The sequence below is a fragment of the Fundulus heteroclitus genome, chromosome 15 (assembly GCF_011125445.2).
Source record: "Fundulus heteroclitus isolate FHET01 chromosome 15, MU-UCD_Fhet_4.1, whole genome shotgun sequence".
Classification (NCBI taxonomy): Eukaryota; Metazoa; Chordata; class Actinopteri; order Cyprinodontiformes; family Fundulidae; genus Fundulus; species Fundulus heteroclitus.
In genome coordinates, this window is record NC_046375.1 from 21,166,625 (window position 1) to 21,194,035 (window position 27,411).

The window sequence follows — 27,411 nt, forward strand, 5'->3', positions numbered from 1 at the left end:
CCACTTTCATATTTGTTTCTTTTAGGGATGACACACTTTTATTTACAAATAAACATATGGAATTTATGAGGGTTTTTTTTATCTTGTACTGCTCTACAGACTGTTAGCAGCTATTTTTAGGTTGCCGTATTTTAGTTCAGCAAATAAGCTTACACTTTTTAATACAAAGGTTAGATTTTTCCACCATTTAAAGAAGATTAAATTGGAAATGTATTTAATGTGCATGAAGGAAGCAACTGGCCCAACTCTGGGTTTTTCGTTTCAGGCTGAGCTTCCACCTTCATCGAGATTGATGCCTAGCAGCTGTGTACTGTTAACTTGTGATCCTGTGATTGGTCAGTGGAAGTCCCTTGCAACTATAATCAGCCATTTGCTTGGTTGTGTAACTCAAGCAGTAAGGCAGCTCATCAAACATGATGGCTGGCTTGGCATCTACAGGGTAAGAGCTGGTTTGTGGTTTTGGCCTCCCCCTCTCTTTTATTTTCAACAGTTGTTTTATTCTGCTGTTTTTCAACAGGCTGTGGCTACTTGTAATACTGACTGGTGCAATTAATGGATACCCTGCAAAGACAGGTAAACTTGTCTCTTTTTTTTCTCCTTTTTAACATGGATGCAAATACAATGCCTTATCTGGAAAAGTCTGCTTATAACCTCTCACTGTGCAGCCTCGAGTCATCCTGGGGCTTCCAGTGCAAACCCTCCTTTTGGTTCCAGCGGTGTGGAACCTGCCCCTGGATCTGTCCCTGCAAAATCTGCTTTCCCAACTGCACAATTTCATCCAGATGCGAAACCTGGTTCCATTCATCCCGGTGCTCCGATAAAACCAGTTCCTGCTCACCATGGTTCCGATGCATTTCCTGCACCTGGACATCAAGGGTTTGCTGGTGGCTCTCAAGTAGGCTCAATACAGCCAAGACTTCAATCCCCACCAAGCCAAGGTAGGTGACCTGTTAGAGATGGGAGTTTTCTCTATATTGTTGGCATTGTAAACTAAATTTAAATTTTTATCTTCTTGTAGTTCAGTGGGCAGTTGCTCCTCCCAGTCCTTTCTCGGGTAGACCTTCCTCTCCTGTTGAGCCAAGCTTTGTCTCAGAAGGTCCTGGCTATGTGAGTCCACCGGGCCCCTTCCCTCTTCTATTCCGGCCAGGTGAAACGTCCTATGAGGAGAAGATGTACGAACAAGGAGAGTATGACTCTGAATCTCAAGACAAAGCGAGAAAACTTCCTGCCCAGTACTTCCCAGTTCTGGCTCAAAATGAATTTGCCGTTGGTAGCCCGCTGGCACTGAGCTCGCTTGTGGATAGACTCAGACTTGGCTACCCACTAATGGAGTACTTGTGGATGACTAGGAGGTATCCTCCAGGCACGTACACTTTTTCCACCGATCAGCTTGAGCATCGGAAGAACCATTGGCATGACAGTCGCCACATTGGTGATCCATACCGATATGCTCAAAAGCAACTGGAACCTTTGTCTTACCCACGTGGGATACAGCACCCTTTTCAACCATTGCAACAGAGGGTTGGAAATGCTGGCTATGGACTTCATGATATTTATGGATGAGTCTCTAATGGTGCTGACCTGTAGGAAGAGTCACTAAAGGTCAGGTTGTTTTAATGTTGCATTCAGATTGCTCTGCTAAAAGATTAGGGTCATTTTTGTTTTGCTTGGTAACCTGGACTTTTCAGTCAACTCGTGCTTGCCCTTTTTTGTTTCTGTTCAGATCAGCTGACTGCTTCAATAAAAATCTGACACCTTTTGCATGTGTCTCTGGAGTGAGTAATGTTCATTAAGGTACTGTCACAGTTAAGTGCTAATTTTAATTTTGGGATACTTTAGTACACGCAAACTTAATGATTAAAGGCATTTCAGCTTCATTGGGCAATTGTCATTTAAAAAAATACCAAACACATTAATGTTGTGCTATTTGCCACAAATCCTCTCTATTTTACAAGACCAACACATGGCTAGAGACATATTATAAATTTGACATGAATCTGTGGCATTTTTAAGAGTAATTCTCAAATCAAGAATGATGTTCCACTGTCTTGCATTACATAAATTCTAGCCAAAGGGACTCTTAAATGCCACCTCACAAGACTTTATTCTAAAATGTGCCCTGACTTGCACTTAGACCTTGGCCTGGAGACATAAGGTGACCTTCAAACTTGTTAAGTACAAATGACTGCTTTTGCCTTCCATTTGCATTTATCTTGATCATAGGAATAGGACTTCTCAGAAATCAAAGATGTGCAATTCTCAAAATTCAAACTAGTATTTATTAAATTACCTGAAATGGTTAGTTTAAAGATGCTTTCTTTAAATCAGTTGGAATTTAGGTTTTAAGCTCTGTAAATCATGAGACTGAGCAATTGACTTATAGGATATCAATTGCTCTGGAGCTTTGCCACCAGTTGGTATGCCTTTTTATTTTTTGTTGTTGGGCAGCTAAACGGTGAACTCTGGAAATCAACTATGGTGTGGATAGGCATCTTTCTGCTGTTGGACTTTTTTTTTTTTTTTTTTTTTTTTTTTTTTTTTTTTTTTTTTTTTTTTTTTTTTTTTTTTGTGGCTTATATGTGCTAATTCCTAATCATACCAGCAGCATCACAGGGATCCGCTGTCATTTAGACTGTCTTGTTTCTGAGTCTGGTTTTGGTTTTACACTTGACTTGAGTTTGAACAAATATTTGATAGTTTGGGGTCTTCAATCTACTGGAGTTCTGACTGAATTCACACTATTGAATTCTGGAAACACAAAAGCTGGCCCAATGGTGTCTTTTAAGCTGTGTCAGTGCTGCCTTATGTTGTATAAAGGTATCTGAGCTAAAAATAAGTTTCTCTATTTTTCTCTCTGGAAATTCAGGATATAGTTGTCTTATCTGCTGTTGTATAGCTTAATAGCATACTCTTTGACTGTTTTGTTTACCATTCCTAGCTTGAGCTCTGATTTTATTTTGTTGAGAGATGCCAAGTAATCTCAGGCTAACTCTTGTTTGGGGGAACCAAACATGTCAACCTACAATAAACCTGTAAGAGTAGTTATTATACCAGAAAAAAAACATGAGTCTAGGGCTGAGTTCAAAACTTGACTCGCATAAATTAAAACAGATCTGATTAATCCTATCTATATTGCCCACATAGGTTTTTTTTTTTTTTTTCTCTGCTACCCATTTTGTACTAATTAGACATCTCATGATGTTCAGGGCTTTTTTTTTTTTTTTTTTTAAGATTTGATATGAACAGACCATAGACCATTTGTTTTCTGACCAGTTTTCCAAATACTATTTGACCTTTTCTGCATCCTGCCCAAATACATGACATTTTCATGACCAATAACTTTTAGGTTTATCAATGAAAAAGATAAACGCGGCCAGTCATGCCATTCTGTAGTTTTGTCTTACTATAAATTAAATTCCTAATGGAACTGTCCTATGCCAATCATCAAACTTTAAAACTTATTTATCACAAGGGAACAGTGGCACAGTTGTCTGACAGCAAAAATATCCTGGGGTCATTTTGCAGAGTTTGCACATTCCCCTTTTGAGTACATGGGCTCTTTCCAGGTTCTCCAGCTTCGCCCCAGAGTCCAATGATGGGTTGATCGATCCCTAAATTGCCCTTAGGTGTGAGCTTTCCACTGACGGTTGTTTGTCCTGTTACCCCACTCTCACACTTTTCTTTCTTCCTTTTTCACATAGTCTTGTCTTCAAGACAGAAACTTCCTTGGTGTATAAAACAACTGCTTCTCAACATATTCAAGTATGCTTTTCTTTCAAAAGCAAAACATACTGCAGCCATACACCTTAGATAAATGTTGTGTGGGCACAAATGATTGTTGATACCCATGCAGCTCGCCCCAAGACGTTATTAGCATGCATAGTTGTGTACGGCACTTAAAATACTTTAGCCTGTGATTTTGCACAAATTGGAATGGCGATGACTGAATTTCAGTACAGTAACCAGCTCTAATTTTGAAAGGATAAATTAAATGCTTAGAATTGTAAGTGGAAAAATATAATCAGTAGTGGGTATACAGCCGTATAAGGTTTTGCACCTACTTTACTACTGTTTCAAGGCAACTGGCCCTGCACTGCCACGGGATTTACTATCGTACCCTAAACAGGATTAAGTATACACAGAAAATGGATGAAAGAATGGAAAGATCCAACCTAATTACGATTAATGCCTAGCAGCTGTGCATCATTAACTCATTGCGTTCTGATTGGACAGTGCTGCTTACTTGCAAATGCGTATGAGCCGTTCACAGTGCATCCATAAAAGCAGCAGTACAGGAGCTCCTCCAACATGACTGGCTCACTGGCCTCAGGGTAAGGAGTGGATAACCGTACTGGTCCGTTTCTCTTGAGCACCTGTAATCATGTCTTTTTTTTTTTTTCAATAGGGTGTGGCTCCCTATCACGTTGACTGGTGTGAATTACAGCTATCTCACAAAGAAAGGTAAAGGCCCCCCCTCCCCTAGTTCTGACCACTCCCCGTATGGGCTAACAATTTATCAAGACAGTGCTACTGGATCTTTATGATGGACAAAAGTACAAGTCTGATTTCTTCTTCTATGAAATATGTACCTGTCAGTGACTTATTAGGTCCTTCATTGTGTTCTTCAGCTAAAACAGTCATATTCTAGCCCAGTGGTTGTCAATCCTTGTCCTCAGTACGCACTGTCCTACATGTTTTAGATGTCTGTGTTCCAGCACACCTGAATCACATAACTGCTTTACCTCCTAAGCAGCCGTCTAGGGCTGCAGAGGCCTGTTGATCAGCCATTTATTTAAAGCGGGTGTGTGGAGGCAGGGAAATGCCAGAACATGCAGGACAGTGGGTCCCAAGGACCAGGATGGAAAACCACCGTTCTGGTCCAAGCCAAACTAAATGATCTCCTTTTGGCATGTGGTTGTATAAGTCACTCATTTATGCAACAATGGGTGCTTCACTGGAATGGGCAGTGTTCTTCTGTGGTACTTTATGTCTCTATAAAATCTTCCGGATGATTTGGAAGCCAAACCTCAGGAGGACCTCTATCTCCTAATGACTGAGTTGGCTTCTGAACCTGAACACAACCCTTCCCCTCCCTCATTTGAGTCTGACAGCCCAACAAAACATTTTTCCAGAACTCTAGCCAGGTTGAATGCCCTACCTAGAGAAGGTGTAAAAAATGGCACACATAACTCTGAATCTCAAGGAAGAGCCCCTCCATTCAGACATGTTGAAGCTCTGAACAGATTCCATGGCAGTAGAACGTTTTCTGCCTTTTAAATTAAAAGATCTTTTGCTTGTTGCCACCTTCCAGTTTTGCGTTGAGGTAACGGTACTGGAGTGGACTGAAGATTCGCTGACTGAATTAGGTTCAGCATGTTGGTAAATTACTTTTAACCATTTTAGTTTCAGACTTTATTCCATTATCAACTCTATAAAGCGTTTTAACACTAGCCACAGCTGACACAAAGTGCTGAACATCAAAAGCAATGAAATAACACTAATGGATAAAGTGGAAAACTAGGCATGCAATAATAAAATAAACTGGCTACAAAAGACCAAACAATGCAAATACAGATTAAAACTGTTTGTTTCTGAATGAGATGATGTTTAATGCACAGAGTGGTCTCCCCCACTTTTCAGAGTGGGGAAAAATAAAAAGTAGTATTATGAAAAACTGTGTCTATGAAATGTTTAACTTTTGTATGCATGTTATCCTGCCACTTCTTTATCTATGTGCATGATATTGGACAGTGTAATTTACTAACCACCTGTAACTTTACCGATCAGACTTAACAAAGATTTCAGATTAACTCAAATCCTCTGACCTGGAGTGAGAAGAAGCATTCAGACAGACAGATATTTGGACTGGGACTTTGAATATTGTGGTTTCTATAGCACAGATGGTGGGAGTGGATATGCGTGAAGTGAGCCTCCACATAATTGGTATCGATGTTCTTCATTTATCCAGTGTGTATGTAAATCGTCTGTTCTACTGTATACCTGAAGACACCACAGGTGCAGATTTTACAGTAATATCTCCATGTTATCAAACTCCCAGAGCAAGAAATGTATTGTGATATGCGAGTATGAAAATGCTCTTTGCTTTCTTTGATCAGCTCTAATCAAAATCTAAGTACAATGTGTTGCTGTCAAATCCTCGCTGCCGATGCTAAACAGCTTTTAGTGAGGACATTGTGATGGCGTGGGGTGATATCTATTTACTGGAAAAACAAGACTCGTCGTGTTTAAAGACAATCTCAGGGCAGAAACCCTGCAACGAGCAGCAAGGATGATGACAATCTTCCCCCACACCGTGGATTTTATCAGACTTTACCTCCAGAATCTTGGAAATGGAGATAAAGGGATGGTCTGCCTCGCCTTAACCCTGCAACACCTGTCTGTTCACCTTGGGAACACTGTTTGTGCCCCGATGACCAACTCAACCTGACTTGCGACAAAAGCTAGTTGAATAATGGTATGCCATCCATGCAGGTGTAGGGCTCTTGTGGTCGTGTATGGTTTCTCCACACACTACCAATGTCCTTTGTTAAATGGATAATTTTCTAAATCTCTTGCTTCTTCAATCTTCAATTATCCCACCCAATGAGCAACACCAAGCAAGAGTCAATAGCAGAAAAAAAAGGTATTGTACGTTGCCTGAGAAGATTTGGCAACTGCTCAACTTGCCAAATTTAACTGTGCTCCTCCACTCACAAATGCATTTTTCTTACAAATTTAGCACCATTGAAATAAAAGGGATTCCTGGTGGTATAAGTTTGTAAGAATAGAATATTAAATTCCAGTTTCCATTAAAAAAATTTCAGATTTTATGCAAGAACTGACTAAAAGTATTCTAGATTTCATGAAAGCAATTAAATAACCCTTTAAGTTTCACATGGGATCAGAGAAGATTTGTGATGCAGGTTAAATACACACCTGTAACACCAGAGGCTGCTGACTGCCCAGGGGGTTCCTTGGCCTAGGGTTTATATTTGAAGCTTCACTGCTTCTGGCGAAGTGGTCCATGGCTCAAATCTGTTGCTCTTTTTTTGTCTCGTCACCTTCCAGCGTGAAACCTTCAGTAGAAAGGGATGATGCTAAATTCAGCACTGCATTCATCCCAGTGTGTTTTCCTCTCAACATACCCAACTACAGCTGGCACGAGGCCCCACTTTACTTGCATTTCAGATGCTAACATGTTACAGTCATGTGTCCATAAAAGTTAAACTCTGCACACTCAAACGATAGGTCACTCACGCACCCCTAGTGCATTTATTTGTTACTGAGGAAGGTGTTTGCCTAACTAAAATAAATCGTAACTCCCTGAATTTTTACCTGATTTTCACACAGTTTGGTTTGTTATTAATTCCAGAGATGTTGTTATGATAAAGAACGCTATCGTGCATTAAAAAAACTCATGTTTTCATGCTAATATATGTTTTTTTTATGCCCTTAACAGACAGACATATGGCATATTAATGAATAAATATGTAATTCCATTCTGAAATAGTTGTTTTTATGATATTTGACAATGACATGGTATTGCATATTACATATGTAAAAAAATAAGCGCTTTCATGCTGAAATCCTTTTTTTAAGCTCTTAAAGATGTGGTATTATTTATTAATAAATGTAAAAACAGATCTTCAGAATCAATCTGGTGATCCGCATGGCGTGATGTACTTTCAGTATTTATCGCCGGTTTTTGCAACTGTTAGCTGCAGAAAATATTCGCCAAAGTTGCTCCTTCTCCATTTCCTCCCGTCAGCTGTGTAGGAGAGACCCATTCAGGATGGCGGCGATGCAGGATGCGCTCCAGCACATAATGAGGCACCTACATATATAATGTCTATGGATAATGCAGTGTCCACAACTTCCTATAATGCATTGCAGTTACAAAAAAACAATTATTAGTGGTTTAACAAAAAAAAAAAATGATATTGTTGTTGACTATGTTGACTAATTGTTGTAACCCTTGTAAAATACACACAATACAGTGTATTAAAATAGAGGCAAATGAAAATGCAGTGAACAATGTACTGTTTCACTCCAGAGTGAGAGATGAACTGGATCTTCTATCATGTATTTTTCCCATCAGTACCAGAACAAATCTTTTTTTTTTTTTTTTTTATAATCCTGGGTAAAAGTTACTTTATTTAGTCTTAGTCTCACTTTTTCAAGAGATTGCTCTAGAGACACAGTTTAAATCTTATGATGCTGCCCAAGTACGTACTTTCATGTTCGATGTTGTCATTTTACACTCATTACAATACTGTGATGAACATTTAAACAAAACATATGGTAATGAGAGGGAAACATTGTACTGTTAATAAGGTGCTGGTACAGTTATGTTGTGTGGATTATTCTTGAACACAAAACAGCATTATGTCATCATGTCACACTTCCTTGCTGTGGATTGCTACAGTATTGCTTCTTCAAAAAAATTATTTAAAGTTTTTTTTTTGTTTTGTTTTGTTTTTTTGCTCAGCTGCAGCTCCACACTGTTAGACTTCCTTAACAAATCTGTGCCAAAAGCAATGATGAGTGGTTATTTTACGCATGTGTTTATCAAACTTATCATAGAGGGACTTCCAATCCCAATTCTTGAACAGGAACCGACAATAAATCGCTTTTTTTTAGGTTATTTTTAACAGCCCTATGAGAGCTTCCTGACTAAATCCACAGCATTCTGACAATAATTAACGGTAGCAAGCTAAGATTTTGCTTTAAATTGGTACATGTAAAAAGTTTAATAATTCGATTGAATAGTCAAAACTGTGGTTCTTCTTCTTCTAGATCTGCTGCAGTAGTAACCATCAAAGCTTCCCTTACTGATGGCCTTTTGAGGCCAGGGGACAAAGAGTGACCCACAGGAGAGAAGTGGCAATTACATCCAGATAGATACCCACTTCACACACCTGTCACAACACAGATGAACCCATCATAAAGGGCTGGTGGGAGAGGACAAAAGTGCAGAAATTCCCCCGCTGTGACCCTCCAGCTTCCTCCGCTCTTTTTCTCCTCAACTATTAAGCCATAAAGGGGTAAGTCCCAAGATGATTTGATCTTTTAGCCCTGCCTGTGCCTTTTGTCTCTGACTTACATCCCGACATAGTTTCGTGTAGGAAGACATTATGGTAATTTTTTTTTTACAATTTGTGCCTCAATTTGTTCTCCCTGTAGGGTTGAAATTACTTCAGTTCAGAAGTGTGTGGTCAAATTCTTTATTTGCCTGCTTTTGCCTATGCATTTTTATTTGTTTTGGGGTTTGTGATAGTGACAGTTGTTTTCATGTCTAAATGTAACAAAAGGGAAATGAAAGAAAAGAAGAAAGTTACTGAAGAGTGAAGGATTGATGTACTGTACTTTTTTTTTCACCAGTGTTCTGTCTGGCAATGTTAAAAAGAATTGTTGTCTTAATGCCAAATAGAGCTCAACAGATTTTACTTTCACAAGTAGAGCAGTACAACTTTCGCCATAGTGCTCCGCTTGATTTATGCTTGTAAATAGTTTTATTATGATTCATGCAGGGAATATCTCAAATTATACGGGCACTACAATGTGAAGGTAGGAGAGGAAAAGAAGAACAAGAACAAAAAAAGAGAAAGAGAAAAGGTAAAAGAAAAAAGGAGATAAAAGGGAGAGAATGATAAAACGTCTTCAGTCTGCTTCATCACCTGCAAAGAGAGATGTAAAAAGAACAGCACAACCAACGGATATAGTGTAACAGATACAATAGAGTAACACCTTGATACCATTGCTGAATTATTATTTAATCTGACATGTATAAAGTGGTAGCTGAAGTAAAAATATTTCACTGTATAGAAGTGAATCTCTAAGTACCTGGAACCCAGCACCTGTAGTTATTTGTGAGAGTGCACTTGTGTAGTTTCTCCAAAAGAAAATGCTCAGTAGTGGTTGTGAAGATTGATGTACTGTACTAACAGAACTCGGGCATTAGTCCACAACACGATACACCCGAGACGACAGTAGCGTGAGCAAAGTGTTCAGTTCAGAATTCATGAAACTAAGATTTATATGACAATCTGGGCCATCGAGAAGGAGAAAGCTGAATAAATACCTGGGGACGGTAAAATGGAGACCTAGCAGGCTGGCAATCTGCCCAGAGATTTAAAAGCGCTCTGTGTGGCAATCCCTTTCTCAACAATGGCTAATAATCAATTGTTACAAAATAAAATATTTAAAAAATGTAACTGAATTCTTAGAGCGTTTAAGTAGATTTCATGTTCTTGTTGTGAATAGCATTAGTGCTGTGTCACTAGAATCCTTTCTTAGGCAACAGCAGCAGTGAATGGAAGCAGCCAAAAGTCTTACTTTTCTACACATGATCAGTCCATGTTTTACTGGTAAGGGATTGAATGCATTTTAGTAATGTAGCTGTCAAAATGGATTCGGAGGACATTGTTTGTCACCATACTCTATGTGTTAGCCCTGTAGATGTGATTAGGCAGTAGGGGGTTATTTAAAGCAGCGCTACACAAGGTGGAAGGGAAAAGTTAAAATATAGAGACAGAGGGTGGCTGCAACAGATTTTTGTAATAACACTGTTAATTTTATTTATGTTAGTACTGTCAATATCAAGGTTAAGATATATGATAAAATGTGTAGTTTAAAACAACATATTCCAAAATATGTAAAATAATATCAATATTGATTCAGTTCAATTCAATTCAAAAATATTTTATCAATCCTGCACCCCAGATAAATATACTCCCAATAACACTTGAATCGAACATTTTCAAACATTTTATATAATCATAAAATATACTTTCATGTCATATTACAACAAAAAATGTTATTGTTTCATTTGGATTTTATGTGACAGACCAAATGGTAAATGGGCTGAACTTGTATAACACTTTTTCAGTCATAGTGACAACTCAAAGCACATTGCATTTGAACCTCATATAAAAAACAGAAAATGTCCATCCATTTGTATCTAGCCCTCTTGACTTAATGCTTCGTTCAATCACCTTTTGCTCCAGTTGCAGCTGCAAGTCCCCTTGGGTTACGTCTCTGCCAGTTTAAAACATTGAAATTTGCAACCATTCTTCTTTGCAGAATGGTTCAGATTCTGACAGATGATGGAGAGCATCTAAACTCACTTGGATTCAGGTCTGGACTTTTGATTAGGCCATTGCATTAAATAACTTTGATCTAAACCATTCAATTGTAGTTCAGGATCTCCAGCCCAGTCTCAAGGCTTTTTGCAGCATCTCACAGGTTTTTCTTTTTTAGAGTCGCCCTGTAAACAACTCCATCCTTCTTGTTTGCTCTTGCCAGCTTCCCTGTTCCTGCAGAAGAAAAGCATCCCCACAGCATGATGTTGTCACCACCGCGTGTCATGTGGGCGGTTGGTGTGTTCAGGTGGTTTATATGCAGATAAGCAGTGTTAGTCCCTGAGCTTTCTGACGTGTTCCTTTTTAAAGATTTCTGACTGCAAATAGTTTCCCTTGATTTAATTTTTTATTTGTAAAAATGAAAATACAAAACATTTGACTTTTTGTTTTAATATACATTTTTTTTTTGTAAATCTTTTTATTCCAGTTCAGTTCTTCCATTTCAGGTGTGCACTACTTGGTGTCGGTGTGTCACATAAAATCTCCAATAAAAATCTATTGAATTTTATGCTTGGAAGGGGGGGAAAAATCGGAAAACGTTCAAGAGGTACGAGTACTCCTGCAAGTCACTGTATCTCCATAAAACAGAAGTAGAAAAACACAGGCTGAAGCTATGTAATCAAATTATTTGTCAACAAACATATTTCATTTCTGTCTTTTCCTGGGAATGTTCCGTCTCCCGTTGACAAAGGAAGACAAACGACAAAGGATTAAACATTTCTTTGCGAATCATTCACCTCAGTGGGATGTTTTGTTGTCGTTTTGTTATGAAATCGGTCCTTCGTCAGCTCCAACATCGCACACTAATTTAGAAGCCCGTACAGAAAGCAAATCCTTTAGTCACAGAATGCTTTTGTCTTCTATTAGGAAGAAAAAAACAGGAGCTATCAAATTCAGTTGTCAAGTTCATCCACTTAATTCTGGACTTAAATATTATGAATACACAGGATGTATGGAGACCAGCGTTCCAATCTACCCCCAGCCATAGCAAACAGACCAATTGCCTTGTGATTAACACACAGCGAGAGAGAAAAAAAAAAAAAAGTGTTGGCTTAAAGAAGCTGCAGGAAAAGCTGCCCAGTGAAAGATGGGTGCAATGCACACTCTGTAATTAAGCCAGTCTGCACTTGATGAAAGCAGATCACACTGGCGGGCCATGGCTTCACAGCCAGTTTGTTTTTACGACATAATTACAGTCCAAATCCAATGAGAAGATTTAATATCGCGCCGCGATGAACATGTGTCCAATGTCAACAATGACACTGACCTCCCCGGGGCAAGGTGTGCGCGCGTGCGTGGGGTGGGGGAGCAGATCTGGGGCGTCAGGAAGCCTAGGGAAGAGAATCCCCCCCCCCACTCCCACCACCGCCGCAACCATCTACCTGTGTCTGCAGCCACCTGGGAGGTCTGACACCAGTGGAATCATACGGACAGAAAGAAGGAGCCTTTGGAGGAAGAATTGGCAAATAAAGGGATCAATGAGGAACAGAAGGAATGAAGGGGGGGGGGGGGGAAGCCGGGGAAAGTGAGGTAACGACGCGGAGAAGCGCCTGGCTCAAATGTGCAGACAGGGAGGGTGTGGCCGCAGCACAAAGATAAATAAGTTTTGCTTGATGTTGTCTCCATGGTGGGGCAGTGGCTGTTTGTAGGGAGGGCTTGTGCAGTCCCAGCCGACCGAGCCGTTGCTCAATGCAAAGATAACAATATATTTGCATAGAAAATCACTTTTCACCACTCGAGGTGTTTTGACTTAATTTACTTTGACTCATACAGACAATTCAAGAACCTAAAAAAAAAAAAAAAAAAAAAAAAAATGTCTGAGAATCCATTCGGCCCAGATGCCAATATTGTTCTCATCCGGATTAGGGACGGTCTAAAGATAAAGCGGTGGTACCGAGAGCAAACTGAAAGTTTCTGTTTTGAGATGGGAGCTGTTTTGATGCTTGATGACATGGCTGCGCTTTAAACGACCAAAACCTCCCAGAAAGTGGCTTCAGTGTTTTCCTCAATCTGAAAACGGTCTCCGTTCTCTGTGCTTTCCTTACATGCGCGATGGGACCACAGAGCCTTTGTTCCTCCTGGTCAGACTCCACCAGAAGAGAGAATAGTCCCAGGCAACTGACCATGATCGACCGCACTGCTTTCTGCTTCCTGACCACCCTTCTAAGTTGCTCTTCATGATCTCCAACCATCACTTCCTCTCTCCCCCCCCCCCCCCCCCTCATGTTCCCAGGGGCAGCCAGCTGGGCCAGATTTACTCTGGTGGCTGTGTCGCCGAGCGAAGCTCAGTCTGCTCTTTGGGCGGGCAGCGTCATATGACTGAGTACTGGTCAGGGCTCGTAGATTAGTAACTGGATATCCACAGAGGGGCCATGAGGCCTGAGCCCTGTGATCCAGTGGAAAGAAGGGTCTCTGCGGTGACTTTGTGGTTCCAAGCTGCCCAGAATGTGTACCACAATCCCTGCTGACACCCTCTTCCCCAAGGACGTGGTTTTACTCCAAATCATGATTTCCCATCTCCGCGACTCTCTGTCTGTGACTGTAGGTCTCTATCCAGGGACTTCTTAGAGAAGAGGATACAGCAGCTCCTCAGCAATGCTTCCTCTGGCCACTTTTTTTTTTTTCGCATGAACAACACACAGAGGTTCTTGAAAATACTTATTTAAGTTCCAAGTGACATTTAAACGGAGAAGAAATGGTTAGAGAGCAGAAAGTAACCGACTTGTGTGTTTGAACACATAAGGGTTTTGGTCTCGAGTTTACGCGCGGTCATCATGGGTGCGCATGACAGATTAATTTGAGGCTTTTGAAGGATACGTTTGAAATGTTCTATTCCCGGAGTGACGTGATTGAACAATATTTAGTTGTTTCTTGTGAAAATACAGGAATTTGGTGCACATATGTGATTTTATTGTGGGCTTTTTTTTTCTAATACAGAAAGTATCAACAATATCCAGACTCAAATTTAAACAATAGTTGGTTAAGTGCCCCATGGTGTTCACATTTTAATCTTGGTTGAGGACAGGGCCATTCCTTGAGCTAACTATTGACTTGGTTTACCTATCAGACATCACGTTTCAATGTGTTTGGGGTCATCTGGAAACCAAAACTATGTCCTAGTTTAAACCACTGTCACCGTTTGATGTAAGGATTTCATTCAGGATGTTCAAGATCAGCATCATGAACTTTAATATGCCATTATTATACACCATTATTTTTGTCTGCAGAGCCAGGGAGAAGATGCAAAACGGACACCTTCAAATTCAACTGAATCTTCCGGCTGCCCACAAAGACAAGCCAAATGCCTTCTAGAGAAGATGTGTTATGTTCTGCTGAGACAAAGATGGAGCTATTGCAGCGCATTTACAGGGCCAATATTTGACAGAATTAAAGCTTTAAATCAGAGAATATTAGTTCAAGCACAGTGGTGGTAACATTATGTACTGAGGTTGTTTCACTATAAGCACTATACCGGTTTCTTGCACAAAGTTGTTGGAATAATGAAGACGAAGAACTATCTCCGAGTTCTTTGATTCCACCTGAACTGAGAAGTGTTCAGACAGAACCGTGAGTTCAAACACACATCAAACCAGGTTTTGGGACATGGCTAACATTCAGTTTCTAAAGAAAATAAGCTACGTAAGTGAACTCTGCCTTTTCTAACTTTCATACAACCATTGGTGAGTATGAATCTATGTATTTAAGACCTTGTGTATAATTTCAACCTTGTGTTGGTTAAAGTAAACCCTTCAAATCAATTCTGGAAAACAAAAACTAAGACCTCCATGGTAATGATGGGTCTATGTAAACTATATTTCTCTCCCCCTTTCTTATTTGTACAGCAACTGTGTCAGAAAGAAAGTAAATGCGGGTAGAAGGTTGGGCCAAAGGGAAACAATCTGATCAGTGTAAATAGACACTCTGGTTTTAAAACTGTAAAGAAAGAAAACAGCACAAAGTGAAAATTAGAACAGTGGCACGAGCAATTTCCTTTTGTTTTTGCTTGTTTGCAGTTATTACAAACATCAGCAAACACTGAGCCAATCACAGCTATTACCTCAATACTGATGACATTGCTCGGATTAAAGCTGCAGTAATTTGGCTTCATCACAATGAGTGTGTTTTTGCTGACCAAAACACCATCACATGGAACCCAGCTCTATATATATATATATATATATATATATATATATATATATATATATATATATATATATATATATATATATATATATATATATATATATACAGGGAGAGAGAGAGTATATTCTTTGAAGCAATATTTACTTTTTTTTGTAGAGAATTTCCATTTTGAAGCACTTCATAGGTTGTTGTTCGTGAGAAGAGCTGGCAAGTATGGAGAACACCTCCCAGCTCCTGACTCACCTTGCAAGGGCCTTGCATAAACCTCCTCACTTCATTTTCTCCTCGGTCTACACCCTTTTGGAGTCTCCTCTCCCTCCACTTGAACTTTCTCCTTCCGCAAAGCGCAACGCCCGTCCTGCACACCCGCGCAGGATTTCTGCAGCGCTATCCAATGCCCCGCAGGCTTGAGTGAGGACAGACTTGACTGCTTTTGGCCTCATCTCAACAAATACCTGAAGGCTCCCTACACTCATGCCAGGACACATTTCTGAAGCATGAGACAGCTCAGCAACTACTTTTAGGAATAAATTTCATGAGTCACATTCATGTGACTTTTTGGATTTTGATACAAGAACAAAAGAGGTGTAGAAAAAGTCCTCTCTGGTGTTTAATTTACCAGGATGCTTCTGGGTTGTTGTATTCTTCTTTCTGGTAAACTCCTGGTATTAGATTAAATATCATGAGATAGATTCTGATTAGGATCTTACACTGCAGCGTTGGACTTTGTCTTGTCTTGCCCCAACTCATTCCTCTCTGACAAGAAGACTATTTATTAAGTATCAAACATAAAATTGTCAACTCAGATAACACCTTTGAGAAATTCATCCCACAATTTATGTTTTCAACTTTTCTCCACTTTTTTATTTCGTATTATCTGGTCCTTCCCTATTTAGCCAAACATCTTGACTCATAAATCAATTCAATGAGATTGTATATATTTTCTTTCATTTCTATTTTCTATTTGATTGCTATGCAGAAGTCTGCAATGCTCTCGTGTTGCAACCGAGACAAACTAAACTTTGGTAAAATAATTGATGCAGGTAGACTTAGTTTTTAGCTTACTATAATAGGCTGTGCTGACGAAATCACAGCAAATGTTTAAAATAAATGCATTTAATCAACTGATGTTGATCTATGTGTTGATTAATTATTTCACACCTGCTTAAAGATACAGTTCAGCATTGTTAGGTCAGGTTCTGTCGAAATGGTACAATTGTGTCTTCACCTACAATAAATCCAGAATGGTTCTGTAGACAAATGCTCATAGCTAGTCCAAGGAAAGCCCAGAACATGGTAGATTTTTAATCTCTTAAAAAAATCCAAAGCGAAAACATCATAGCTTTGTACATGAGTGCAATTTTATGAACCTTTAAATTACTACGTTTACAAGCAAAATGAAGGCAGGGGGCAGTGCACCAGCTTAACATATCCCATACGCATTACATGTGTCACGTAGGAACGTGGTTGGTTACATATTGGCTTGAACCTCGGACTAGTCGTCAGCTCAAGCCTGGGTAACAAACTATTCTGGATTTGTACTAAAAGAAGTTTCCAAGAGAGATTTGTGCTGCAGGTAAGGTCATAGAACCAAATGTTAAAATCCTGAACTGTCTCTTTTATTAAGGGAGGATGGAACTCATCCCAAAGGGGGAGACTTAAGGTGAACCGACGACATGGCACCGGTTCCTTGCGGGCCCAACTCAAACAATCATTGGATCGACAACCATGCATGCACAGACATGTTGAATCAAAAAGTTAAGAGTCGCCATTAAACCAAACGAGCATGTCTTTGGACTTGGAGAGAAACCCCAGAGAAACTGTAGGGCTGCTTCCGAAAAAGTTTCATTGGTAAGGACTCTTTAGCCAAAGCGAAAGTGTGTCAGTGTTCACCATGTTAAATGCAGACTGAATAGTGCAGTCAGTAAAGAAGGTAGAAAAAGGAGCCTATATGCTTCCTATCATAGTTTCTTTGGCATAGGGAGCTTGTGATGTCCCTCACTGGTGCTAAGGAGCCATAGGGGATCTCATAATCCTTTGCGTGACTTGGCCTATATAAGCACAGCCCACCTCATGGAAATTAACGGAAATGGCCAGAGAGAAGAGAGTGTGTACTTGTAACACCATTTACCCTTTAAATACAGTACATGACTTGTTGGTCATCCTTGGGTATAAGAGGCCTTTGGTCAAGATCCGATAGCTAGTGGAACAGTGGAACGGCAAAGTTTTAAATCAAAGGAAGATATTATATCACCAGCTGTGATGTGATGAAATATAATGTATATGTTAATCTTGAAAATTAAACTGATTGTTTGTTTATCCATCCATCCATCTTCCAACACGCTTATCTCTGTTGAGGTCGCGAGGGGTGCTGGTGCCTAGGCGGGGTACACCCTGAACAGGTCGCCAGTCCATCGCAGGATTATTTGTTTATGCTGTACACGTTGTTTATTTAGCAGATAATGTGTATACATGGCTGTGATAATGTGTGAAAAACTGTTCATAAAATTAAAACAATTCAAATAAATAAAACAAAATCTTCGCCAGTATGTCAACTCTGCTTAAGAAGACAATAACAAGCTGTCGGACCGGTTACTGTTAGAACGGTTTGGTTTGAGTAATGGATAGCTTCAATCATTCGCTACATTTTTTTTAACTTGTTTTCTGTTTGTTTGTTTTTTGTTTGTTTTTTTAAGGCTGTAAGCCCAGCTTTGACTCGCATCATCCATGTGGGTTTCCGTCACGTAATGACGTATGAAATTAAAGGCCGTCCGAAATCAGCACGTCAGTCCGAAGCTCCTTTCCTCCCTTTGATAGAGTTCTTGTTGCTGTTAACCTCATGAAAGGTCAAGAAACAGGAACTACGAGCTTTATTGGAAGGCAGTTTAGGACCTTTCTGCTCTAAGCCAAAGGAGTCACAACTACTTCCTCATCATGCAGCCAAGATTTATATTGCATTATTTTATACATTTACAACTTTAACCGAAGAATATAATGTAAGGAACTGTTTAGTTAGCATCACAACACGATGCTATTATGCTTTTTTACATGGGCATTCTCTGATCTTTGACGTTAAAATTGTTATTTTTTTTTATCCTAAGCAAAAAGTGAATCTATGTAACTTGTTCAGCAAAATTTCTTTATGTAGAAACGGCAGCATTTTACCATGCACTGATGAAATTTAAGTTAATGTCTAATGAGCGAAGTCTTGCAGAAACCATGCTTAACAGGGGTACGAATGTAAGGCTTTAATACTTTAGTATATTTAGACAGGGGACACTCATTGGGTTCCAACGTATTGTTGTGTATAGAGGTTTTATTGTCTATTGTACTGAATAAAAATAATTAAAAATCTAAAAGCTTACCCTTACATAATGTTAAATCTAAAATCCTCAAAAAGACTCTATTTAAAATTGAGACGAAGTTGATTCTTTGTTGAGCTATAACCCATTTCTTGTGAAATCTTTTCAAATCTTTTTTGATTTGGAAAATGATGACTCACATGTTAAATTCTTAAAAGGATTTTTTGGCTTTTGTAAATTAGGCAGCCATGTGAAGTCATTACTAGTGATAATTTGCTACCCAGCAGTAGACAGTTATCAAATCATAACGAGTCTGTATTAAAGTGAGCAATACTTCAGGGTGGGGGAAGCCAAACAGCTAGTCAGACTACTCCTCCAACCCCTCCATTTGATTCAAAATATTTTAATCAAAACAGAGGTGCCCAAAGTGTGGGCCGTGGGCCATTTGAAGCCCCTGAAATTAATTTGTGTAGCCCCAGGACACATTTCATGAATGGTATGAATTTACCCTGCCAGCACATGGGGTTAATGCAGATGAACACATTCTAAAACAATTGTGTAGGTGGGTATAAACCCAGTCCTCTTTCTACTGCAGGTACAGGAACTATTGCTGCCATTTGCTTTAAAGAAACAAAATGCAAACTCCTCAGAGAGAGGTCCGAATGAATCAAGAGGCTTATGAGAAACCTTGTTTAAAGGGAGCAGCACTGACCATCACAGACTCCAGTGTACTGGAAATAAATACTAATATGATGTACAGTACTAAGAAACTCTGTTTTTCATAGTCCTCATCACAATGTTGTGGGAAAAAAAATCAATAAAGTGTGAATAAAAAAAAGATGGTTGTGTCATAGAGCAATTGCAACATTTATTGAAGTGTTGGCTTTCTTGTATTGATTTTTCAACACATTACAAAAATACATATATGTTCAAAACAGCAGATGTATACTGTTCTGGAAACACTTTTTTTTTCACAATGATGCCCTCCCCACCCTTCAAAACAAAAAACAGAACAAAACAAAAACAGAAAAAAAAGGAACAAGGAAACTTTTTTTGTACAAAGAGTGTAGATGAAAGTGTTGAAAAGTGAAATATGAAAATGTATCCAAAATTACAGTTGTAAGTGCCATCACAAGACCTTCAACCAAACATGAGGAGAAGACCATGAAAGTCCATGAAAGTCCTTTAAAATTACTTGTGGAAAAGAATTCCTGCACAAACCCACTGTATTCACCTGAAGGTTTTTTCCTTCAGCTTTAGTTTCCTCATTTTTTTTTCAATCATTTTGTTTTACATCCACTAAGGATAGTTCAAGAAAAAGAAAAGAGTTTTAAAGTGAAAAAAATATATTTGAAAAAAAAATCTAATAGAGTAAAATGTGACATCACTGCTGTTCGAAAAAGAAATATCTGCCATGACTGAGCATTTACATTTAAAAAAAAATCCATACAGTGAACAAGCAATCATACAAAAACACATTAATCTTGATAAAACCCCTCCACCAGGAAAATCATACAAAACTGCCAAATTATTGGAAAGAACATTGGAGAAAAAAAAAACACTTTAGCATCATTTCCAACACTAACACAGAGTATTTTCTTAATGGCATACTTCAACACTGTAAACATATTATTGTAAGACTGAATGTCCGTGTGTGATCTGGGCGTTTGTGAGCTTTCCGCTGTTCATCGTCCGCGTGGCTCATCACAGAACGGGGGGGAAATAATACATGACGTGTTTAAAAAAAAAAAAAAAAAAAAAAGCACCTTGATTTCTTTTTTTTCCCTTTTTTTTGTCTTTTTGCATTCATGCATAAATCCACATGTAAGCAAGCTCCCTTCCGCCACAGTGTCGCTTTTGTGTTTAATTAACTACGTAGCTTATGCAGAGCTCATTGTGACCGCGAAAATGTTCTTTCTCAGATTTGCCAGAAAAATAGAAGTGAAATTGCATTTAAAGCACGGCGCATCTTTTTTTGTTCTATCAAAGCGGAGTGGTACAGATAAAACCTGACAATAGGCCAAAATGGTAGGTCAAACTTTCAAGTGATTATGATTTTGATGGCTGAGGATTGCGGCGCTAAAATGAAAGATGTAGCCTCGTTCTCCTTTCATGTGGCGCCGCTGTCTCCCTCCCCTCTCACGCTCGCTCCGTCTCACTCTGATGGTCTGTTATAAGATGTGGCCAGTGGATGTGCATTTGGGTAGCAAAAAAAAAAAAAAAAAAATACATGTTTCATATGCTTCCAATTTCATTTGAATGACTACTCTCCCCAGTCAAGGTCCTGCTCTCTCTCCCTCTATTTCTTTCTCACACATCTTCATTTCTCAGCTCCAATCTTTCATTTTTGCTATAAGAATAGCCCCTACTCAAGGTCGCTCGGCCATCCCCTAGTGCAGCTGTGCTCCAAATTATCATAACTCATATGGCTCTTTTTTTTTTCTTTTTTTTTTTTTTTTTTGTTCCACCACATTCATTTTAGGATGAACGATGCAGAAAATAAAAACCGTAATCCCCGGAAGACGTGTACGGGCACACTGTCTCGAAATCTGTTACAGGGAGTTAAAGCCGTATCGCTGTGTGCGGCGAATGAACAGGCTTCCTGTTAAAACGCAGCCCTAATGCCTGAATCTGAGCTGGTGAACTGTGAAAAGACGCCGTCAGAGAGAGACTCTGAGCATGCCGCCAAGAGGGGAGGAACGCAAGGTAACACATATTGATGTGAATTTCAGTTATCCGATTTTATTTCATTTATTTATTTTTTTGGAGGGGGAGGTCATCGTGGGATACAGGAAGCCAGCTTGGGCCGTCACAGGTTTCTATATCAGACACGGGAGGGAGTGGTACTGAAGGTAAAGTAAATTTTTCTTAACAAATGACCTTTGACAGTGATCTGGAGATGGGCTTAATAAAGAAAAAAAATGGATGGTAGTTACATGTAGCATATTATGTAAGCAGCTGGTCTTTTGATTGTGTAGATTTAGGCCATCTTTCATTTACAGTCAGGGCTACTTTAACATATATAAAAAAAGAATATTTACAAACCATAAAAAGGACTGTTCCCATTCTCACATTAATCACAAGTAGTCTTTAAGCTATGCAACATATTAAATATGGTGGTTTAATCCTACATTAGGAATGTACTGAGCATCAGTTTAAGGGTATCTCCGTTAAGTGCAACCTTTATTTACGTCCTTTTTATTTCTTTTTCTTGCTGAAAGGACAACGGTACAGTAACTGCGTTTTGAAATTGTTCCAATGATTTTTTTTTTTCCTTCGCCTTTGCATTTTCTAAAAGGACAGTGCTCCCTGAATAAATTAACACCAACTTACCAGATCTCTAAGATAATGTCGGATTTTAAAAATCCAGAATGGATGTTTTATTGTCAGGCTGACATTCAGTGCTTTAGGCCTGTATGAGGGAATGGATTGTAATCCGCTGCTGCAGGTAATATAGAAAACATTTTTTTTTTTTTTTTTTTTTTTTACATTTTCTTTTACGTTTAAAAGCAGCAAACTGCTTCACACAAATTTACTCTCACAGGATAACAAACTTCCTTAAAGGAAAAAAAAAAGCAAAACATCGTATTAATGGTGACGTCTTCTCAGTTATAGCATTTTAGAAAAAAAAAATGTCGTTTTAGAACATTTCAAAACTAACTCCATATGAAATCCCACAAAGATTTACCTGCACATGCCAAATATCATTACAAAAATCCAATAAATACAGAAATTATTGCACAGTAGAAAGGCTCCATAGATTCCTAACTGATAAAATCCTCAGACTGTTTGAAACACCCAGTTGAGCATTTCAGACAAGTTATTAAAGTTTCCATTTGGTAATATTCTCAGGTGGCAGTTTCTGTGACAAGAAAAAAAAAAGATAAACATCAATCTTAATTTTCTTTTTCTTTTTTTCTGAGAGAGTGATAATCCAGCCAAGTTCCATCACTGAAGAAGTGGTGTTGGGATTTGTGTGCATGTTTGAGTGTATAGTGGGTGTGTGTGTACGTGTGAGAGAGAACCTGGATGTGTGTGTGTGTGCTGAATACCGTATGCTTTTATAACTTATCGCTGGTGGCTTAACCTCTGTCCGCTTGCTCCAGTTTGACCTCACTGGCCATCAAATGTTCACCATGCCATTTCTTCATGTGTTTCTCCAGTGTGCTGTAGACACTGAATGGCATGTGGCAAATGTCGCATCGATACACCTCCTTCCCGAACTGCCCGTGGGTCTTCATGTGGCGAGTCAGCTTGGAGCTCTGGGCGCAGGCGTAGCTGCACAGGTCGCACTTGTACGGCCGCTCGCCCGTGTGGCTGCGCCGGTGGACCGTCAGGTTGCTGCAGTTCTTGAACACCTTGCCGCAGTACTCGCAGGTGTCGTTTCGCTTCTCCTTCGAGCTGGGAGGCCGGCCGGGTCCGGGCCCGCGCAGGAGGTGGGGGGTGCTGCTGCCGCTGCGCCCCGACGCGCTGCCGCCTTCGATCAGCTCCCCGGGCGGAGTGGAGTACCGGAGGCTCCCCGTTTCGGAGGAGGAGTGGTCAGAGGAGGTGGCGAACGGCGACTGGCGGGAGTCGGTGAAACCCAAGAACGGTTCTCTGATGAAGTGGCGCGAAGCAGCATAGCCAGCCAGGAGCTGGGAGTAGACATTTTCTGGGGAAATAAGAGGTATGGTTGGGGGCATATCCAGATGTTCCTTCTCTATCTTGATCCTCTTGTTGTTGGAGGGGCTGGGGCTGGTGATGGGAGTGGGCCTACGCTGAAAGAGCCCAGGAAAGGACTCTGCTTCACTGACACTGATCCTGCCATTCATCAGAGGCCTGATATCCTCCTGCTCCTCTCGCTCTCTGTCTGGTTCCCTGTCATTTTCTCTTTCAGTGTCATTCCTCTCTCCACTGTCTCCATTAGGCTGCCTCTCCAAGTTTCTCTTGTTAGGGTTAAGTCTAAGGTGATTGTCCAGGTGGTTGTATGGGTGCATGATGCCCACCCCACCATTGTCATTAACTCTGTCCCCACTCATGGATTTCTCCTCAGGTGACTGTCTGGGACCGTTCTCTCTATTCTGACTGAACTCCTGGGAGTCCTCGCTTAAGTTGGAATCTGGTCGACTTCCATTCCTCAGCTCTTCCTCCTCCTCCTCTTCCTCCTCTTCCTCTTCTTCCTCCTCTTCCTCTTCTTCCTCATTCTCCATCTCCATCACCCTTGCGTCTCCCTCCCTATTTTTTCCTTCACCTTCTCCTTCCTCGCCGCGACTTCCCTGCTCCGGAGAGCCAGTCATGTTTCCGGACTTGTTGTGCATATGTGTTTTCATGTGCCTTTTCAGTTTGCTGGCCTGGGAGCAGGCATGATCACACAGATGACACTTGTAGGGCCTCTCTCCCGTGTGACTGCGTCTGTGTACGATTAGGTTGCTCTGAAACTTGAAGATCTTGCCACAGAACTCGCATGATTTGGACTTTCCAGGGGCCTGATTCTGACCCTGTGCATCTGGAGGGCTGGAGGAGCCATGCCCCCCCTGAGACGCGGGGGGCTGTGGGGCATAGGTGAGAAATGTCGGGGGCTTGGCACCGGGCTGGAAAAGCGTCGGACTCAGCAGGCGGTGCATGGGTGGCACGCGGTTTGGTGATAGAGGAGGTGTGGGTCCACCGTTGTTGGTTGTGTTGCCCGCTAGTTCCCTCAGCCGACGGGAGAAATCCATGGAAGGGGGCTCCATGGGGGTCATTCTCATCACCCTCTCAAAGGCACTGGGGTGCTGTGATAGCAGCCCCATTTCCTCTGGGCCCAGTCGTTCTAGAGGTGGTCTAGGGGGAGGCGGAGGGCTGACAAAGGGCGGTGTCGCAGGCAGCCGGGTCTCCATGTACCCTGGAGGGTGGGGGTGTTCCCTGAGCAAGGGCGCAGCCATGCGGAGAAGGTGAAATGGGTTGTTGGTGTCGCCAAGGAAAGTAGGGAGAGGGGAGCGGGGAAGGGCATCGGCTCCCGGGGGAGGAGGCAGAGCCATGCGGGGAGTGAGAGAGCAGTTGGCCAGATGGTTGTCAAGATAGATGCGGATGCCATGGGTGTGCTGGGCATGCTGAAGCAGGAACCAGGCGCTGGTGAAGGTCTGCTTACAGGTAGTACAGATGTAGCTGGATGGTTCGTCTTTATCTGTGGGTCAAGAAAAAAAGAATAAACATTTTAAAGAAATCAAGGCTGTTTTTTTAAAATGGAAAGAAAAACATTTTTATTCAACAACTAAACCAAACTCAACATGTGTTTCGTACATGGAATTCCTAATTGCTTAACAAAGATGAAGCTGGACTTTCCGTCTTGTTCCCTTACAATGTTTCACCTTTCAACAAAAACATTTTGTTTCAACAAGGTTTGGTAATTACAAGTTTATAAATGCATCTAAACTCCCAAAGCATGATCAGGAAAAAGCCGCTTGGATAAGAGGTGACACGTCTTCGAGAAACAGAAAAAGAAGTCTGGTTGGATTCTGTTGCAACGCTCAGGACAAACCAACCTTTGCATTTTGAATCACTTTGTGTATGAACATGTGAGGCATTTGGGAAAATTTATTGCACTGAGACTGGAGTGTAAGATGAGCTTTCTGTTTGTGCCCTGTGTTATGAGGCTTTATAAGAAAGGGTGTGTTTCTACAGGCTAATATAGGTGTCAGGTATTGCCCTTAGGCCATTACGCATTATGCAAATTCTAATGTCAGCAGGGTTTTAATATACAGATCCATCTCGTCAACTCTGTCATTTCCATATGGGGACCGGGGAGCAAACAATGGGTAAGAAACAAAACATATTAGGGGTGGGGGTAGGGGATGGAGACAGAGAGTCAGACAAAGAGAGAAACTTAAAAGCACACACCAGAGAACAGATAAAGCGGATGAGTAAAAAAAACATATAAATTCTGCTCGTTTTAAAACTGTGTCCACATTAAATGGATCTTTACGTCACTGGTGTAGTTACAGGGGACTGTAAAGAGATCTGTTGTGGCTCTGCACACTGAGAACTGAGTGTCACTTGCTGACAAATTGCCCCCTTAAATGCTGTGACTTAATAATGCCAAATGAATCTATCAGTCACTGTGGCGTGGCTCTGTCAGCCTGCTTTTGACTCGTGAAAAAAAAAAAAAAAAAAAAAAAAAACCTCGGCAGAGGTTCATCTAATTGAACGCAGGCTCTGCCTGAAGAGGCATTTCCACAGTCTTGTGTTTGCTTGCGAGGCATCTGAATCTACTTTATGATCAGCGGCTACCGCAAGTGGAGTCAAGTTGGTACAGTATGTCGTCCCAGAGCTCAAAGCCCGCAGGGGCCAACACAAAGCCGGGGAAGTTAGGCTTGGCCAGAGTTTTATGTGATCAACAAAAGAGTCCTTAAGATGGCTGCCTGCCTCAAAGCCACCCTTTGTTATGAAATGTAAAACACACATGCAGACACCGATACATACTGAGGAATATGTTCACTCCACTCCACAGTCGGGCATCTTTTCGCGCACAAATTCACACACTCTCACTTTGCTATGAGGAGAGCAGATGAGCGGTGAGCTGATGTTGGATCAGTGTCTGGTACAGGAAGCTGATTTGGCGCTGTGATTGGTTTGGCTTGCCTCTAGGGAGAAAGGGTCAGAAAAAGTTAATGAGGGGCTCATTTACTGATTCTGTCGGTTTTTCTCTGCTATTAGCGGTGCTCTGGTGCAGCCGTCACTTTCACTATTTGTGTGGGTTGGGACGCGACCTGACTCTCGCTACTAATATGAGTAGCGTGTTTGCGCGCGTGTGTGCGGAGCCCCCGTTTGTAATTGTGAGGGGCCACGTGCGCGGATGTGTTTTTGCGTTCGCACACGCACGGCGGCATGCGTGCGTGGGGCGAGTGGCGGGCTGCCTGCCCGTGTTTAGTTTGGCTAAGCTTCACACGACCGCTTGGCAGCGGAGAGCTGGACAGCTTAACAGTTTGGATGGGGAGAGGAGAGCCAGGGAGGGGAGTGGAAGAAGAGGGGGGGGGGGGGACTTTAAGGGGCCCGACGGGCTTGACACATCGCCGCGCACACACATAGGCTATGTACATGCCCCCCAGGGACAGAGCTGTATTACTGTAACAACTAAAGGATCAATCGCTATGTAGGGCTGAAAAGGGGGTTGATAATCTACTTTTTAATCTACTGCTTTTTCCATATTTTCAACTTTTTTTTTTACTTTAAAATCTGTTTTGAGGGTACGAATTTAAGCAAAGCGATCAAAAACCACAATCCCCATAACCTTCCTAGCCCCACCAACAAATTTGCATCCTGTCATATCTTACACTGGCACGCCATATGCTGCTAAAGGAAGCGTGGCAGCTAATAGAGTGGCAGTCAATGGTGGTTGCTTAATGATGGCCAAAGACAAATTTCATCAACTTCCCGAACAAGCAAGCAAGGAACAGGGGGGGAGGGGAGAAATAGAGAGTTGGGAAGTTAAACAAAATAATTGGTATAACAATTTGCATCCATTTTATTTGGGTACATTTTTATCAATATCCCAGAGGATACATTTTAACAGCTAAAATACATTTAAATTAAAAGGTTCATTTCAGCTATTTATTTATTGTGATTAATTAACAAATTAAGTTTGCCTGGTTTCTTCCCCAATGTTAGATAGAAACATGTGTTTCCCTAAAAACAACTACCTCAGGGTTAAGAAGCTCTGCTAGCTAGCAATTTTCATTAATAGCATTAATGTTGTTGCTAAACTAGCTTAATGATGATTTTGCTATTTGTCTTCCTTTCAATCCAATTTGTAAAGGTATTGTTAACAGCAGTAGGAACAAATTCAAATTTTTGTGATCAGTCGAGCTCTC

At 40.8% G+C, this 27,411-nt stretch overlaps 2 protein-coding genes and 1 long non-coding RNA gene across 5 annotated transcripts in view; 2 read left to right on the top strand and 1 right to left on the bottom strand.

Annotated features, from left to right (window-relative positions):
- The first annotated feature begins 333 nt into the window (after positions 1–333).
- LOC105930640 lies at positions 334–1,768 on the top strand. Its single transcript, XM_012868939.3, has 4 exons — positions 334–439; positions 518–573; positions 666–938; positions 1,019–1,768. The coding sequence occupies exons 1-4, from the start codon at positions 414–416 to the stop codon at positions 1,561–1,563; spliced, it is 900 nt and encodes a 299-aa protein (XP_012724393.2). The 5' UTR covers positions 334–413; the 3' UTR covers positions 1,564–1,768.
- A 2,525-nt stretch (positions 1,769–4,293) lies between these two features.
- Positions 4,294–17,326, top strand: LOC118566108. The gene is made up of 4 exons (XR_004932804.1): positions 4,294–4,331; positions 4,406–4,461; positions 8,797–9,044; positions 16,912–17,326. It is a non-coding gene; the product is annotated as an uncharacterized LOC118566108 (long non-coding RNA).
- Positions 17,327–19,432: 2,106 nt separating this feature from the next.
- bcl11bb (BAF chromatin remodeling complex subunit BCL11B b) overlaps positions 19,433–27,411 on the bottom strand; it is a 37,455-nt gene continuing 29,476 nt past the window's right edge. For all 3 annotated transcript variants that reach the window (XM_012868915.3, XM_012868916.3, XM_036147659.1), the window contains one exon: positions 19,433–24,728. In XM_012868915.3, the coding sequence (XP_012724369.2) occupies positions 22,669–24,728 (2,060 nt within the window). In that variant the 3' untranslated portion in view covers positions 19,433–22,668. The remainder of the gene's footprint in view (positions 24,729–27,411) is intronic.